We start from the raw sequence: 14,723 nt of genomic DNA on the forward strand, positions 1-14,723 counted from the left end.
AAAACACCGCTTTCACATGAATACCACAGATGATTAAACACAACGCAACTGTGGTAATTGCTTTTCTGTTCAAAATTCAACACGTGGTCTACGTTAAAGCGAATTTCATATTTCTTTCCGTATGTAAGATTGTAAATGGCGGAATACTCGCCTTTTTTCTTACATGATGGATTCTTACCCGCATACACATCAGTTAAAACATTGAAGATATTTATTATTTACGACGAACAGACTTGCGTACAATTTAGGTGTTATTGGTTCCACTTAAAATCAGGGTTAAAAACGAGCATTTTAAAACACTACAATTGTATGGCGATTTGCGATAGGTACGAGTGACCATACCTATTTGCTGTCAAGTTGTTGAAATATTGAAGGAACATTCAATCTAGTTCCGTTTTGATACTTCCTATCGTCTATTGCTATTTTCGAGACTATTTCCTTTTCGAGAATTGCGACACCAGCTTTGTATGGTTTCGGTGTGAGTGTGACCATCAAAGGTGCACCATTGACTAATACACTATTCTTTTTAAAAATGAAAACATGGAAGCTGTAGGAAAAACGTTTTAAATGCACTGGATGTGTCTCAATGGGGCTCGAGGGTACTGACAAACCCCTCGGCTTCTCTTACGGCTAGAACATTCCTTACAAATCTTAAATTACACACCTCGTGGTTGTTAGTGACGAGCCCTAACAAGAATCTAATACGGGGCTGGAAATCAAAAGTTATTAGCATCTACAGGATAAACGAACACCAAGGGAAAACTCTCTCTCTCTCTCTCTCTTTATCGGCACCGGTTCAAACTTAAACGCACACTTCTATTTTTCGCATATTCGTATTGTTTTTTGTTTCCTTTCTCTTTGTTTTTGGCACGAAGATTATCTAGTTTTCTGTCTTCTCGCAAGACTCTTTTATACTTTTCCGATACTACGAAAGAAGTATCGTAAAGCGTAGTACTTCTTTGCTCTAGGTGTATTTCTAGAATAATTGTTCGTAAAAAAACCCCTCTCTTGCTACAATTTTCGACTGTGAACACATAGTAATTGCTTAATTATTGCGGAAAGCAGGCTGGAATCTTCGACACATTATGTGCACTGACGATAGCGCTCCGCATTGGTCTGAATCGTCTGCAGGTAGAACGTGATCTTTCCGGTAAGATCGTTCAGCTCAGCTTCCAGATTCTGGATTTCCTTTTCGTTCGATTTGTAGATATCGTCCATACCTTTACAGTGTGAGAGAAAAGTACAAATTGGTTGAGCATGCTCTTCAGATCGCTCCCTACTCCATTACTTACTCTGCAGAGCTGACAGCTGAGTGGTCGTGTCGACGGTAATTTTGGAGGCACGGTTCAGCAAGTTTTGTGCACGCTCCCGGGCACTCTCGGAACGCCGAGCCTGTGCCGTGAGTGACTCGTTTGCGGTCTTGAAATCGTTTTTAAGCTAAATAGGCAGAACCAAACAAAAATATCACCACATTAGAATACAATTCAGTGTGCTAAACTGCTTGAGTCGCTTGAGTACCTGTGTTGCACGTTCGTGCGCATTGTTAGCGGAGTCCTTTACGTCTTCGGCCTGTTTGTTGATGTCCTTGGCGTCCAGCTCATTGCGAATGTTGTCCTTCTGGAGCTGTTCAAGGCGCGACTGCAGCGCTAGCACCGCATTAGCCGTCGAGTTGGCACGCTTCTGTGCTTCTTCCGTTTCCTTATCAATCTGAAATCAAATGACAAATATTAGTATAACAGTTCGGTTCACACATGCACACACACATCGACAGTCTACAAACCTCCTCCAGATCGATCTTGGCCGAAGCAATGTCCGCATTTGCTTGCTTGATCGATTGGCGTGCCTTTTTCTGGGCATCGTCCGCATCGTCCAGAGCGCGTGTAATGTTCAACACGCCCGCTAACACCTTTTCTGCGCGTTCCCTGATAAAAAGAGCAAAAATCATAACCGTTTAACAGTCAAAACTATGTTCGAGTTGTAACACAAACGCTTACTTTTTATCCAGCGCATCAGACTTGAGCATCTCCACGCGTCGCAGATCGTTCTCCGTGTTGCGGATGATCGATTCCACATTGACCAGGTGAGATACCGCATCCTGAATCTTCTGTGCAAGATCATCGATCTGTTCGGGATCGAGCTGCAGTGTGTAGCTCATCACCTGCTCGATAAGTTCGCGCATTTCACCCGGCGACGCCGTTGTGTTTTCGATCATGTCCGTCAGCTTGACAACCAGTATGTTCGCACGATCGATCAGATCCTTCGTGTCCTCGAGATGAGCTTGAGTTTCGTCGTGCGTTCGCTTCGCTTTCTTGTACGACTCCGAAGCATTGGCTTTCGCTTGCGACATCTAACAAACCAGAGTGGAAAGGTAAGAATTTTATCCCGCGCAGCTGCATCACTCATACTTACCGAACGTAGAATATCATCCGCCAGCTCCTCCTTCTCCTTAATGTTTTGCTCGGTCTTCTTCGCAAAGTCTAGTGCCTTCTCGGACAGCGTCAACGCACCATTCTCGCACCGCAGCCCGCCACATCCATTCTTACAGCCCGCACCGCCGCAGAACTCATCGCACGGATCGCCATGCCGATCGCAGATGCGCTGGTTCAGATCCGGCATGTTGCCGTTCAGATCGTTCAGCTCCTCCTGGTACTTCAGGAAGGCGGCCTCGTTGTTCTCGTGGTTGCGCACTACGTCGGCCTGATTTTTGTTGATCAGATGCTCCGCCCGCCGGCAGTAGTTCTCCGCCCGGCTGTTGATCGCCGTGATGTTCATGTTCGTTTCACCCAGCATGCTCACGCGGTACCAGGCGTCGCGGGTCAGATTCAACGCACCTTCGATGTTGCCCTCCTGCAGCTTCGTCGCATTGTCCTTCAGGTAGTTGGTCATCTGCTTCACGTCGTCCGCCCGACGGCCCAGATTAACGATCTCGATGTTGGCGAGCTTAATGTTCGAGTCCGTCTCTTGCAGCTTCCGTTCCGATTCCTCCAGGTTGTGCAGCGATTCCTGCAGATGGTTGCGAATACGGTCAATCTCGCCGCCAATCGCTTCGATCTCCCGATCCGAGATGGTGTTATTCAGCAGGCCCTCGATTTGTGCGATCTTCTTCGACATGGAATCGAACTCCTTCTTGTATGCACCGGTGGCACCAAGCTTCTTGATCGTTTTCGCCTCCTCAATCGTACGATCCGTTTCGTTCCGCAGCCCGTCCAGAATCATGTCCCAGTTGTCGAAGCACTCGCCGCATGGTTCGCAGTACGGAGCTTGGCCGAGATAGCCTCGATCGCACTGATCGCACTTGTAACCGCCAATGCCAGACTTACAGGCACACTTGCCGGTCGTGCGGTCGCACTGTTGAGTTGCAGAGCCGTATGCATTACATTCACAGGCTGTAACAAAAACCCCAACACGTGATGTAAGACAACCTTCTATACAATTTACTCTGAGCATATACATACGTTTGCATTCCACGTTCGGATCGCCCCAGAAGTAAGCCTCACACTGATTACACTGCCGTCCACCAAAGCCAGGTTTGCACGAGCACTGACCATCGTACTGTGAAAGGAAATTATCGCAATTAGTATCTCCATCTCCTTCCAATCTCCTCCTCCTCCTACTCTAACGACAACCTACCGGATTACACTGCTCACTGAGCGCCCCGACCGGATCACAATCGCACGCCTCGCAACCTTCGCCGCTAGCAATCTTCCAGTGGTTTTCGATACACTCGTCACAGTACTGTCCCTTCACGTTGCGCAGGCACGGACACTGGCCCGTGTACCGGTCGCAGTGCTGTATCGTTTGGTTCGTTCCGAGCAGGTTACAATCGCAAGCCCGACAGTCCTGCCGCAGCGCATCACCATAGAAACCATCGCGACAGTACTCGCAATGGTCGCCCTCCGTGTTGTACAGACACTGCAGACATTTGCCCGACTTCGAATCGCAGTTACCCGGGCGCTTCGGATCGACATTGTTGCTACAGTCGCACGACTGGCACTGGCCGCCCGGTTTCTCCGGATTGCCGTAGTAATTGTCCGCGCACACGTCACACCGCGCGCCGGAATAGCCTTCCTCGCACGAGCAGATCACATCGTTCGTCGAAGGATGCAGATAGCACTCGTTCGCGTACGAATGGCCCGACGCAACCGTGTCCGGGCAGCGGCACGGTCGGCATCCAATCGACGAGCCGAGCAGCGGATTGCCGTAGTACCCGTCGACGCAGCGATCACACTTCCAGCCCTGCGTAAAGTCCTGACAGTGGAGACACTCGCCCGTCTTCGAGTTACACGTCGGTGTGTGGCCGTTGCACTCGCAAATCTGACAGTTGGGGAAGTTCCAGAAGCCCGGCTGGCACTGGTCACACTCCCGGCCGTACGTGTTCGGATGGCAGTTACACTGACCCGTAATCAGGTCGCAGTCGTTGTCCTTCGACCCGATGCTGTTACAGTCACAGGCCTTGCAGCCCTCCGGTCCGAAGCCGTACGTACCCGGAGCACACCGGTCGCACTGCCGTCCCACAACGTTCGTCTTGCACGTACAGAAACCTCCAGATTCGGCACACTTCTTGCTTTTCGAACCGGTCGGATTACACTCGCAAGCTGGAATGGAAACGAACAACCATTAGCACAACGATCACAGACTCGACCAACGCTTCAATTCTAACAAGGTTCCAGCTCCACTTCTCCTGGATTTATATCTTGACTGAGACAGCTCTGGAAAAGCCCTAGCAATACTCCTGAGTGCAGGAGAAACACAATAGCTAACGGCTTGAAGTGAACCATCTCTCCCTGCACACCTATGCAAAGGTGCGGCTCAAAGCAGTGTCAACAAACGGTCAGTCAGTCTAATTCTAGCTCGCTGTCGAAACATTAATCAGCCAATGCCGTCCACTACTAGTGAACCGCTCTGATAAGATACCACGGCCTTCGTGGAACGCATCGCTGATTACGCACACAGCTGATTGATAGCAACATCCCTTGCATGCACCAAACTAGCGGCTAAACATCGTTTCATACTTACGCATGGCACCGTTGTTGATGTACACACTGATCGTTTTCAGCAGATCCTTGCACTCTTCCGGCGCGTTCAGGATGTAGTTCACGTCGTAGTACGTGTGGTTGCAGCCCAGGTTGACGTACTCGCGGTGCCGCACCTCGGCCTGGTGCGAACCCTGCATGATCGGTGTGATTTCGATGCGCGGTATCAGCACGATGGAGTCGATCAGTATCTGGGCCGTCGGATTATCGTCGTACGGTTCGTGCCGCTGGAAGGACACGATGAACTTGTACGTCTTGCCACTCTCCAGACAGATGTCGTGCAGGGCGATGGCGCTCGTTTCGTACTCGGACAGTGTTGTGGTGATGTCGCGCTCGTAGCTCGGGTGTGAGTTGGCGCACGGACCCTCCGGGTCGTACACTTCCGGCCGGATCACCGTCATGCGCACGTTCTCCCAGTCGCCCTTCATCTGCGGCTGGTAGCGCACCATCACGTCGTAGTTCATCGTCTTCGGTATGTCGTCTACGGTGAACTTCAGCACGGTACCTTCGGACGCACGAATGAATCCGGGCCCGGTGAAGTCCGCATCACGATCGTTTGCCCGTTCACGCACAACAACCGAACAGTTTTGCTGTGGATGGAAGGTACATGAGGGTGTAAATGGTTAAAGAAACATATGGGGATGTTACTGCTGTCCAGAACTTACCCCTCCACCGGATTCACAGAACTAAAACAAGAAGAAACAGGAACAAAAAGAACAATCATTAGATGCTGATACCTTAGATATTCAACTTCACTTTCACTTACAGTTGATGGAACCTCCGCCTCCAGGATACGGTGCAACGTGGGGATGAAATAGTGCTGCTTCGGCTCACTACAATCGCGTCCCTGCATGTGCGGCCGGCATCGACACTGTCCCGTAATCACGTCGCAGCTATTGTCCAGCGAACCTCCCGGATGACAGCTGCACGGCGTACAGCCCTCCAAACTGTCCGACAGTCCGTACGTCTCCGGCATACACTGGTTGCAGTCGCGCCCGGTCACCAACCGCTTACAGATACACTCCCCAGTGTACACGTTGCAGCCCGAGTTGTTCACCGTACCGAGCGTGTTGCACGTGCACGGCTGGCAACCGTCCGGATTGTGCTCGTCAAAGTTCCAGAACCCTTCGCGACAGTGGTCGCACCGACGGCCGTTCACATTGCGCTTGCAGTGACACGCACCGGCCACGATGCCGTTCTCCTCGTCCGCGATCGAGTCACAGATGCCATCGTCCAGCGAGCCACGTGGATCACAGTCGCACGGTTTGCACACGTACGGGCTCTGGATGTCTTCGTTCGGATCGCGATAGAAGAACGGCGCACACTCCTCGCAGTGGTAGCCTTGCGTGTTGTGCTGACAGTTGTCGCACACGCCGCCACTTACCCGTCCCGAGTGCTCATAAACGGCCTGGTCAAAGTGGCAGCTCGTCGCATGGTTGTTACAGTTACACTCTGAAAGGTAGGAACAAATCGATTAAAAGTCATTCAAAAAGAAAGCTCTAACAGCGATCATACTTTTACAAGCGTTCGTCTGCTTGCCAAGGGCCGGCTTCCAGGGCAGATCATTGAAGAAGTCCTCACACTCCTCGCAGTTCAAGCCCTTCGTGTTGTGCGTGCACTCGCACCGACCGTGCACCATGTCCACCGTATTCCGGACGCCCTCGAGCGGCAGGCAGCGCGATGCATGGCCGTAGCACGAGCACGAACCACGCACGATCATGTTCGAGATGGCGTAGTAGTACTTCTCCTGTATCTCGTCCCGATCGTCCAGCAGGTTGTCGCCGAGCGAGTGCAGCTTCGTGAAGTTGACGCGCAGATTCGTCATCTTCAGCATGTTCTGCACGTGCTCGGCGTACGGGTTCTCGATGTTCATGTTCGGCGGCAGCACCCGGTAGATCACCTCACCGTTCTTCGACGGCTCGACGCCCGAGTACCGATGGTCGCAGATCACGTCGGTAATGTTCCGCGCGACCAGCGGAGCGTGCGGGAACGACTCGCGGCAGCTATGGGCGAAGTATTTGTACACGTGCCAGGTTTTGCCGAAATCGTACGATCGCTCGATCAGCATCGCCGCCGGACGGAACGTCGCGAACACGATGATCAGATGGGTAAAGTGAAACTCTGCCTCGAGGTCCAGCTGAATGGTAACGTTTTCACGCCCATTCTCCGACTGCCACCAGGTTTGCTCGACCGTGCTGAGGAGGGGGGAAGCACATTGAAGTTACTATTGAAAATATTGTCACAAGACGAACAGCTTAGCTTTGAAGGAAACTATTTCTAAATGCATCCATTTCCTGACATCATCCTCCTTCGCTTGGTCGTCCATGAACGGATGACGTAACATAACTCGGTACGTATTATTATTTGTGCATGATCCATACAAACTACCAACAAAATCAATCGATCGCGTACGTACGCGCACCAGACCGACAACAGATGTGCGGATCGGCGGATGGTTTTTAGTCATCGTTAAATTTTGACAACTGCTCCGGCTCCGGTTGCTCGTACGGCCCGGACGAGGACGGATGCTGGCCGTCTGTTTGTATGCTTAACATTTATTTGCACACCATGTTTGCCGTTCGTGGGCAGTGTTTGTTTATCCCCAGCCGAAGCCGGGGCTGCGTGAAACCAAAAACAAACTCTCCGATACATTCTATCTTATCTTGGTTGCGCTGCTGCACATGCTGCAATCGCGTAATGTTTCGCGCAAAAGGTCCAGCAAAAAAAAACAAAACCTCTTAAAACATACACTTCCCATCAGAGTAAATGTCCACAAGCGGGATGATGTCATGAGGAGGAGTTCATCGCGGCTTCATACCTACCCCGGTTGCATTTTGTAGATGATCTGACCGATCCGATGGTTGCGCATCGGATCGTTCTCCGTCTCGCGGCGCGTGTCGCAAAGGAAGCATTTCTTCTCCTCCAGATGGGACACGATGCAGTAACGTTCCGGTCGTACCGTGCCGCAGGTGGACGACGCTTCCAGCCGGTTCTCACGCCCTATCAGCAGGTTGCCCGTAGCCGGATAGCACGAGCTCTGCTCACACGGATGGACACGATGGATCGGTGGTCTGCTGGCTACTGTTAGGAGTTGACGACATCAGTTATCAGAACAAGAGGGAGATCGGGGAGAGAAAGTGGCAAAAACGATAGCGAGAGAGAGAGAGGGGATGTTATAGCGATGATTTTGAATGAAAAACGAAGCACAGTTAAATATAGATCAACCAGATCCCAAAGGAAACCATTCACCCAACCCAAGCGCTGGGACGGAGATAGGGAACGCACATGTTGCAGACATGTATAGGAAGAGTAGGCATGAACGAGGAACAACATACACCAACGCAACGGGAAAAGTACGGAACTCTGGAAGCACGTTCTGTAAACAAACGCTCCTCCGCTACGAGGCGGCTCCGGGAGGAGTTTATCTTTGCTTGCAGAAGGCAGAAACATTCGGAAGATGCAGAACGCAAGCGGTTTGGAATGGGCAGATGCGACTAAGGCAGGAATTGGATAATATAAGCACTGGTACACCACCATACCACCAAGTCACCAAGGTTAGATTCGAAGCCGTAGTCGAACGAACGATCTTTGCGGATTACGAACGACCAAAGCGTGCTCTACAGAGTCTAATGATATCCCCAACTGTGCTGCCCCCAATTGTGCATTGGCTCTGATTTGATGAGTGTAATTTTGGGAGCTGCTAACGACCGGTTGGTAAGCACACGCAGCAGATTAGTGGAGTTTACGTGTTACGGAAGATGCTATGGAACTTCAGCCGTCGTCGGGTCGGGGCAGATAGAGCTGTGATCACTCCGCTTTTTGAGGAGGACTCACAACCTATGACGTAAGCAGGTGCGCTTGAAGGCCATCATTAGAAGGTTTCAGAAGCAGCCAACCAACGGGGAGAGAATCTATTGCTCAGGATCAGGAGATAACGAGGACACCGGACCCGTCACACACACACACACAGTTCAACGGAGGTTTGACAGTGCGATATTCCAGGTCATATTTCTGGAGATGTTTAGAATTGGAGGAGCCGGTTGGATATTTGAAGCGGTAATTAGATAACCTCCTGCACGTTGTTGCTGCTGCTGCTGCTGCGAGGGGCCACTGAATCGATGATGCTGCATGCTACGATACTGTTCCGATTCATGCATCCGACGACGATGATGTTGACGATTCGCACGGGACGAGAACTTCTCGTCCAGCTCGGCATCGTCCAACCCTGCCGGAACAAAACTGCCCGGCGGATAGAAGATCGAGTTGTACTTGTTGTAATTGATGTGATTGTTAATCATGCCCGTGTACTGGAGGTTTGGGAACGAATCGCCCGCTGTCGGTTCATCCTCGTCGGTGAACTCCATCGAATCCCCATCATCGATCGGTTGCTGATCGCCACGCAGCACCGGCTCCGGATGGGTCGGATGGGTGGGGACAGAGATGCTGTCTGATGCTACAGCTACCACGGAAGGAACTGCTTAAACACAGCGGGACAGTATTCCGTCGTCGTGCAATATGAGTAATGATGAGTGAGATGAGAGTTACGTGCATTATTATCTTAAGAGCTATTTAAGGGTGCATTCCAATGATTGTGAATGGGCTTCAACCGGAAAGAACTCATGCTTCAGTGGTTAGACACAACACACAAATGACGCTCTGAGTGAGTAGTTGTAGTCGAAAGGACTCCGAACTCAGTACATTAATCCTATCCATGTTGTTAATACTTACATCGATCTCTACCATATGCTGGTCGGCGCTGTGCATTGCTACTTAAGATTAGACCTGGGGAAGTGCGAAAAAACAACGTTCATTAGCTTCAATTTCGGAAAGGGATTCTCACACCCGACGGCATACTTACTATGGAAAATAAATAAATTAATAACTACGTATGCTAGACATGACGATCCTATTTTGGCCATCGCTGCCGCGGCCAGCTATACATGGGTAGGAACGTTAATATAACGTTCCTAATCTGAAATGGAAAAAGAGTGGCAAAAACACACACACAGTATTACTTTTCCTGAATCTTGCTCCGATAATCCCATTTTTCTAATTGTAAACCACGATTCATGTTCTTCCTTTATGAAAAAGCCCCATTAGTTGAGAGACGACTACTCGCACCCATGCACCACCCTCCTGTAAAGCGATAGTGAGCCTTCTCGCGTTCGTATCCGGCCCTGATAAGAAAAGCCCTGTTGTTCTGATGCTGCCCGTCGCGCATGTGAAAGAACAGTTCCCTGTTTCCATTGGCCGGCCGCGCCAGCCGGAGTCGACGTCAGATCTCGCACAGTTCCCGACCCACCACAGATAATGGCAGTACAGCACCAGCAAGACGAAAACGACCAACACACTTCCTTCACGCGGCAACGCGCACACAGTACAGAGTGGTGGTTCGTGAGGCACTAATTCCGGCCCCGGGGGAAGTCGGAGCACATGGCGATCGGTCGGCGATACTACTGCCCCGACTTGTTGTTGGTGGTTGGTTGTGGCAGAAGAGTGTGAGATATTTGTTCGTTCTACTACCCTCCTCCGATATGCGCCCGCGTTAGTCCGTTGAACCTTCCTGCTGAAACTACACACGCTGCAAGGCACTCGCTGGTCCGAGATAAATAGCTGCTGTTTGCTGAATGTTTCTTTATCGAAGGGGGGAACATCCCCACCACTACCCAGAGTGAAGTGGTGTTTGAGAGGAAGTAGAATCGCGTATGAATTACACAGAACAAACCCCAAGTAATGTCTTAGAATTTGTATAAAATACCAAAAAGTTATTCCACGAAAAAAAGGGATCTAAAGTGCAGATGTGCTGAAGAATGCACACTGATCCAACCACACAAAGTATTTACGCCTTTTCTGAAATGTGCTAATCACGTACAAGACAGGTTGAAGACGAAAATTTGCCATATTTGCTTCGAACGGGGTCTTTCAATTAGCAGTGCACGAACTTGCACGACTTCAACTCCAACGGGAGAGCATTCCTGCACAGTTTGCAACATACTAAAACTGGGCTAATGTTTCCCCTGCCAATAAACAGCCCTTCATTCATTATCTACAATAGTTATCACAAGGGTAACAGCGGCAAACCCCAACAGCAGCAATAAAGTGAAGATCTCGCTTTCATTCGCAATGGAATCCAGTGAAATGGCGCAAATGTGTTGAATGAAGCGACAACGTTGCAGCGCAACACTTTTGCATCGTATGCATTTTTAATGAGCTTCCCTGGACGCACCACCCGCCTCCTCCTCCCTCAATCCATTCCTGGGTCGGTTACAGTTGGGCACAAATGTACAACACCAATCAGTGAGGAGCTTCCGGCAGATTCCTATCGCCACTTTACCACACCGACACGGCAAGGCATTAAGCAAGATATCAATTAAAGTACACGAGGAGCTCATTGGTTGCTTAAGGGAATGAGAAACGGTGCTACCAACCAGCAAGGTCGGCAAGGGACCGACGGGATAAGAAGGTGTTATCACTCTTGCTGCGATCACGTCATCAGTTAGGTTCGGAAACGGTTCTTTTGAGCGAACGTCGACATTTTGCCAACATGTGGCAACGGATCGGTCCGAACCGTACACGTGTTTGACATCAGGAACTGATCTTTCTTCTCTTTTGAAGCAAAACCTTACGGGGGGAAGCAAGCATTCTTCCAAGCATCGGTCCCGTTTTATGCTTCGCACAAAGGTCCCAAAAAGGGCAAAACAAACAAGTTTGTTCTGCAGAACGACCACGTTTCCCCATAAAAGGGTTTCGTTCGGTTGCTCGGTAGGTAGCGCTGTTGCAGTGGAAAGAATTACTATATACTACCACCTACGATCAATGCGACGACGATCGCGGGCCAGAATGAGGCGTTTGCTTACCGTTCAGCATGCAATGGTGTACCAGCTACTCATAGGTAGTTGGAGCAGGTCCGCCGATCTTCACACTGCACAGGATGGTGCAAAATTTCGTCACAAGGCACAGGTAATTTTCCACAATCCCCCACAAGCAGGTTGTTGAAGCCCTTTCAAGCCCGGATTTTCGACACTACACTTCACTTGACACAATGTTGTTGCGGTTGCTGCAAAAAGATTAACACACGATGTTAAAATGATTAAATATGAACACTTTAACGATCACAAAAATTCGCTCTTTTTTTAAAGCACCACAGTGCACTCTGCTCACACTGCTGCAAGCTGCAAATGACTGCTGCACACAGACTTTTAGCTAAACGCTGCACAATTTGCCGACACACGTGTGAGGTCAGCGAATTGACCGCAGGTCTCGCGGTCGCACAGGCTTGCTGGCAAGCATAAAAATAAACATAAAAAGCACTGCCTTTAGAAGATGATCGTGAGGTTTGCGTCGATCGCGGTTTGTGTCTTCACTGCACACACGTATCCAAAAATGCATCCACACACACACAAACACACACACACACTGGCCCCCTTATAGGGACGGCGAACGAATCCCTATCTTGTAACTTTCCCAGTGTTTTCGGAATGGAGCGCCCGCGACTGGCTGGGGACCATCTGGTGCGTGTGTGTGGCACGGCACGGCGCGCTTGTGGAATCCGCTGATGCCACCAATGCGCCGCCACCGCCACACAACACATTTGTATTAGTGGCTGGTTGCAGCGGAAGATCAACACCGAATTCGTCGCCGTCGTCGTCGCTGGGGCATAAAGTCGTTCTTGCTCGAGTGGAATACAAAACATAAAACACTGCACCGCGACAGCATAACTTTTCCCCATGCGCGTGTGCGCGAGAGCGAGAAGGAATGCGCGCGGACGATGAAAGATGGATTCGGGAAATGCAGCCGTGATTTTGGTCGCTTCGCCCCGTCTCCCTCTAACCAACGCAGTGCGCTTGGTAGGCTCATCCACTTCATCTCACTTGAAAATCTCACTCGTTCGTGCGGTGTCTCACTCGCACGCACTCGCCTCCTCCGCTGCCCAGCCTGCTGCGATCCCGTGTGTATGCAGAAAGTGTGTGTGTGTGTGTTTTTTTTCACGTTGTTTTTTCTCTCTTTCCTATTGCAGTACTGCCACCGTCGAGCTGTTTGTGTTGCCAGACTTTTGGGAAAAGAAGCAAAATCGCATCGCTGTTACGGGCACATCACAGAATCACAGAAAGACTCCACGCACCACCAAACGCTTTATCTGACACTCTTCTAAAGCACCCAAGACACAGCACACCGCTAGATTTGTTCGATCGCAAACACCTCTCTTCTATCTTCGCCAGCTCTTCAACACTTGACACCGCGAAATGGAGAATTCACATCCGATTTTTCACAACTGCAGTTTCCATGATGTCAGAACGGCAACCACAGGACCACGGGCAGAAGAAGGGTTGCCTCCACACACCTACCAAAGCGAAGGAACCACCGTCCACGGAACGCACCAGCGCGTCTCCAACTGTCCGACGTGCACGATCTACGCGAGACGTTTCAGCTATGATGCGTGAGCAGAGCATAAAGTCCACCCAAGCCTCGCGATCCGCCTTGCAAGACGTGCCTGCGAGAGTGGGTCGAGCAGCGTGCTCTCTCTCTCTCTCTCTCTCTCTCTCTCTCACTCTCATTGCTGCTGCTATGGGTAGAAGATCTGCTCGCCGATCGACACGCTGTGGTGGTGTGCGTGACGGTTGCCATGGCGCACAAGCAGACACACTGGAAGAGCGCAGCACACAGGGTTGGAGCTGCGTAAAGGATAAAGGAAGAGTGCAAAGCTGCAAAACAGCTTACCGTAGCTCCTATGCAGCAACGGTGTGTTGTTGGATACAGGTAAGTTTACAAATATTTTTTTTTTTAATTTTTTATTACTGTTTGAAAGTTCCTTTTCTTTGTGGTGGTTTGAATGTTAAAAGCCTTTTGGATTACATATTTTAAATTAATATGTGAAAAAATACTTCAAATGATATCAAACTATCTACATGAAAAAGAAAAACTCAAATCTTGTCCGACCTGTTTAATTCGTCCATTGTGCCTCGTTCAGCAATTTCACGCCTTTACGAAATCTAGAAACCCACACCAGCATGCAGAATTTTCTTATCACACGCTCGACAGCCGGCGGAAAGTGAATAGAACGTATAGAAAGTTTCCTGCTTCCTTCTTCTTGGGCCATCGCAGCTTATCAGCCTCGTTGCGTACTGGCCTGCCGCGGAGCGTACTTTGTAGCCGCTGCTGAGACGGAGAGGAGTTGGCTAGTGGAGTTGGCGTCCGCAGCATAAGTCAACATTGCCCTCTAACCGATAACCCCTTATAGCGACTAAGACCGGGTGTGTTTAAATCGTTCTACTTTTTTTTCGCCAGACAATTTCCTCCCTGTACCGAGTGGCAGGTGAAGTCTAGCAGGGTGCTAGTAATTTTTGGTTCTAATTTTCAGTATTTCAGTATTATTGCTCTAAGTATAGTAGATTCATTAAAGAGCATACATAGTAAAATAAGCTGACAAAACCAACAAATTCACGCACAAGTCTTTGGGTAGCAGGATTTTGCCTGACCTAATAATAGTGTCATTGTTTGTACGATTACTTCATCATCCGCATACGTCACCATGACTTGATAACCTTTGTACAATCAAATCGGTACCAAAAAAACTCCAACTCTTTGCTGCGTTGTCATTCAAACTTCTTATGATTAGACTGAATTTTTACAATTTCGGAGCGTCTTCCAGCCACCAGCCGGGGTAGTTCTTTCGTACGATGAAACTAAAGA

The 14,723-nt window shown here is 49.8% G+C and overlaps 1 protein-coding gene across 3 annotated transcripts; it reads right to left on the reverse strand.

Moving 5' to 3' along the window:
- Positions 1–193: 193 nt before the first annotated feature.
- Positions 194–13,555, reverse strand: LOC1281797 (laminin subunit beta-1). 3 transcript variants are annotated; one of them, XM_061641179.1, is made up of 17 exons: positions 13,379–13,555; positions 11,891–12,090; positions 9,892–10,005; positions 9,762–9,815; positions 7,856–8,114; positions 6,549–7,228; positions 5,800–6,485; positions 5,699–5,719; positions 5,017–5,623; positions 3,631–4,595; positions 3,456–3,552; positions 2,410–3,386; positions 1,995–2,347; positions 1,781–1,922; positions 1,519–1,707; positions 1,293–1,437; positions 194–1,220 (listed from the first exon to the last, which is right to left on the reverse strand). In XM_061641179.1, exons 3-17 carry the CDS (start codon positions 9,950–9,952, stop codon positions 1,084–1,086), a joined length of 5,373 nt encoding a protein of 1,790 aa, XP_061497163.1. In that variant the 5' UTR covers positions 9,953–10,005; positions 11,891–12,090; positions 13,379–13,555; the 3' UTR covers positions 194–1,083. The 3 variants fall into 3 exon arrangements, with proteins under 3 accessions (XP_061497163.1, XP_061497165.1, XP_061497164.1); XM_061641181.1 differs by having other exon boundaries at positions 13,375–13,519; XM_061641180.1 differs by lacking the exons at positions 11,891–12,090; positions 13,379–13,555 and adding an exon at positions 10,336–10,515.
- Between the last annotated feature and the right edge of the window lie 1,168 nt (positions 13,556–14,723).

This window comes from Anopheles gambiae, chromosome 2 (assembly GCF_943734735.2).
Source record: "Anopheles gambiae chromosome 2, idAnoGambNW_F1_1, whole genome shotgun sequence".
Lineage (NCBI taxonomy): Eukaryota > Metazoa > Arthropoda > Insecta > Diptera > Culicidae > Anopheles > Anopheles gambiae.

What these genes read in the sequence shown, in the direction of transcription:
- LOC1281797 (XM_061641179.1), bottom strand. Translation starts at nt 9,952, where the DNA reads ATGGCCAAAATAGGATCGTCATGTCTAGCATACGTAGTTATTAATTTA. An exon ending in TCAGTGAGCAGTGTAATCCG is followed by an intron (nt 3,553 to 3,630) that starts GTAGGTTGTCGT and finishes TTCCTTTCACAG; the next exon opens with TACGATGGTCAGTGCTCGTG. An exon ending in CCAAGATCGATCTGGAGGAG is followed by an intron (nt 1,708 to 1,780) that starts GTTTGTAGACTG and finishes ATTTGATTTCAG; the next exon opens with ATTGATAAGGAAACGGAAGA.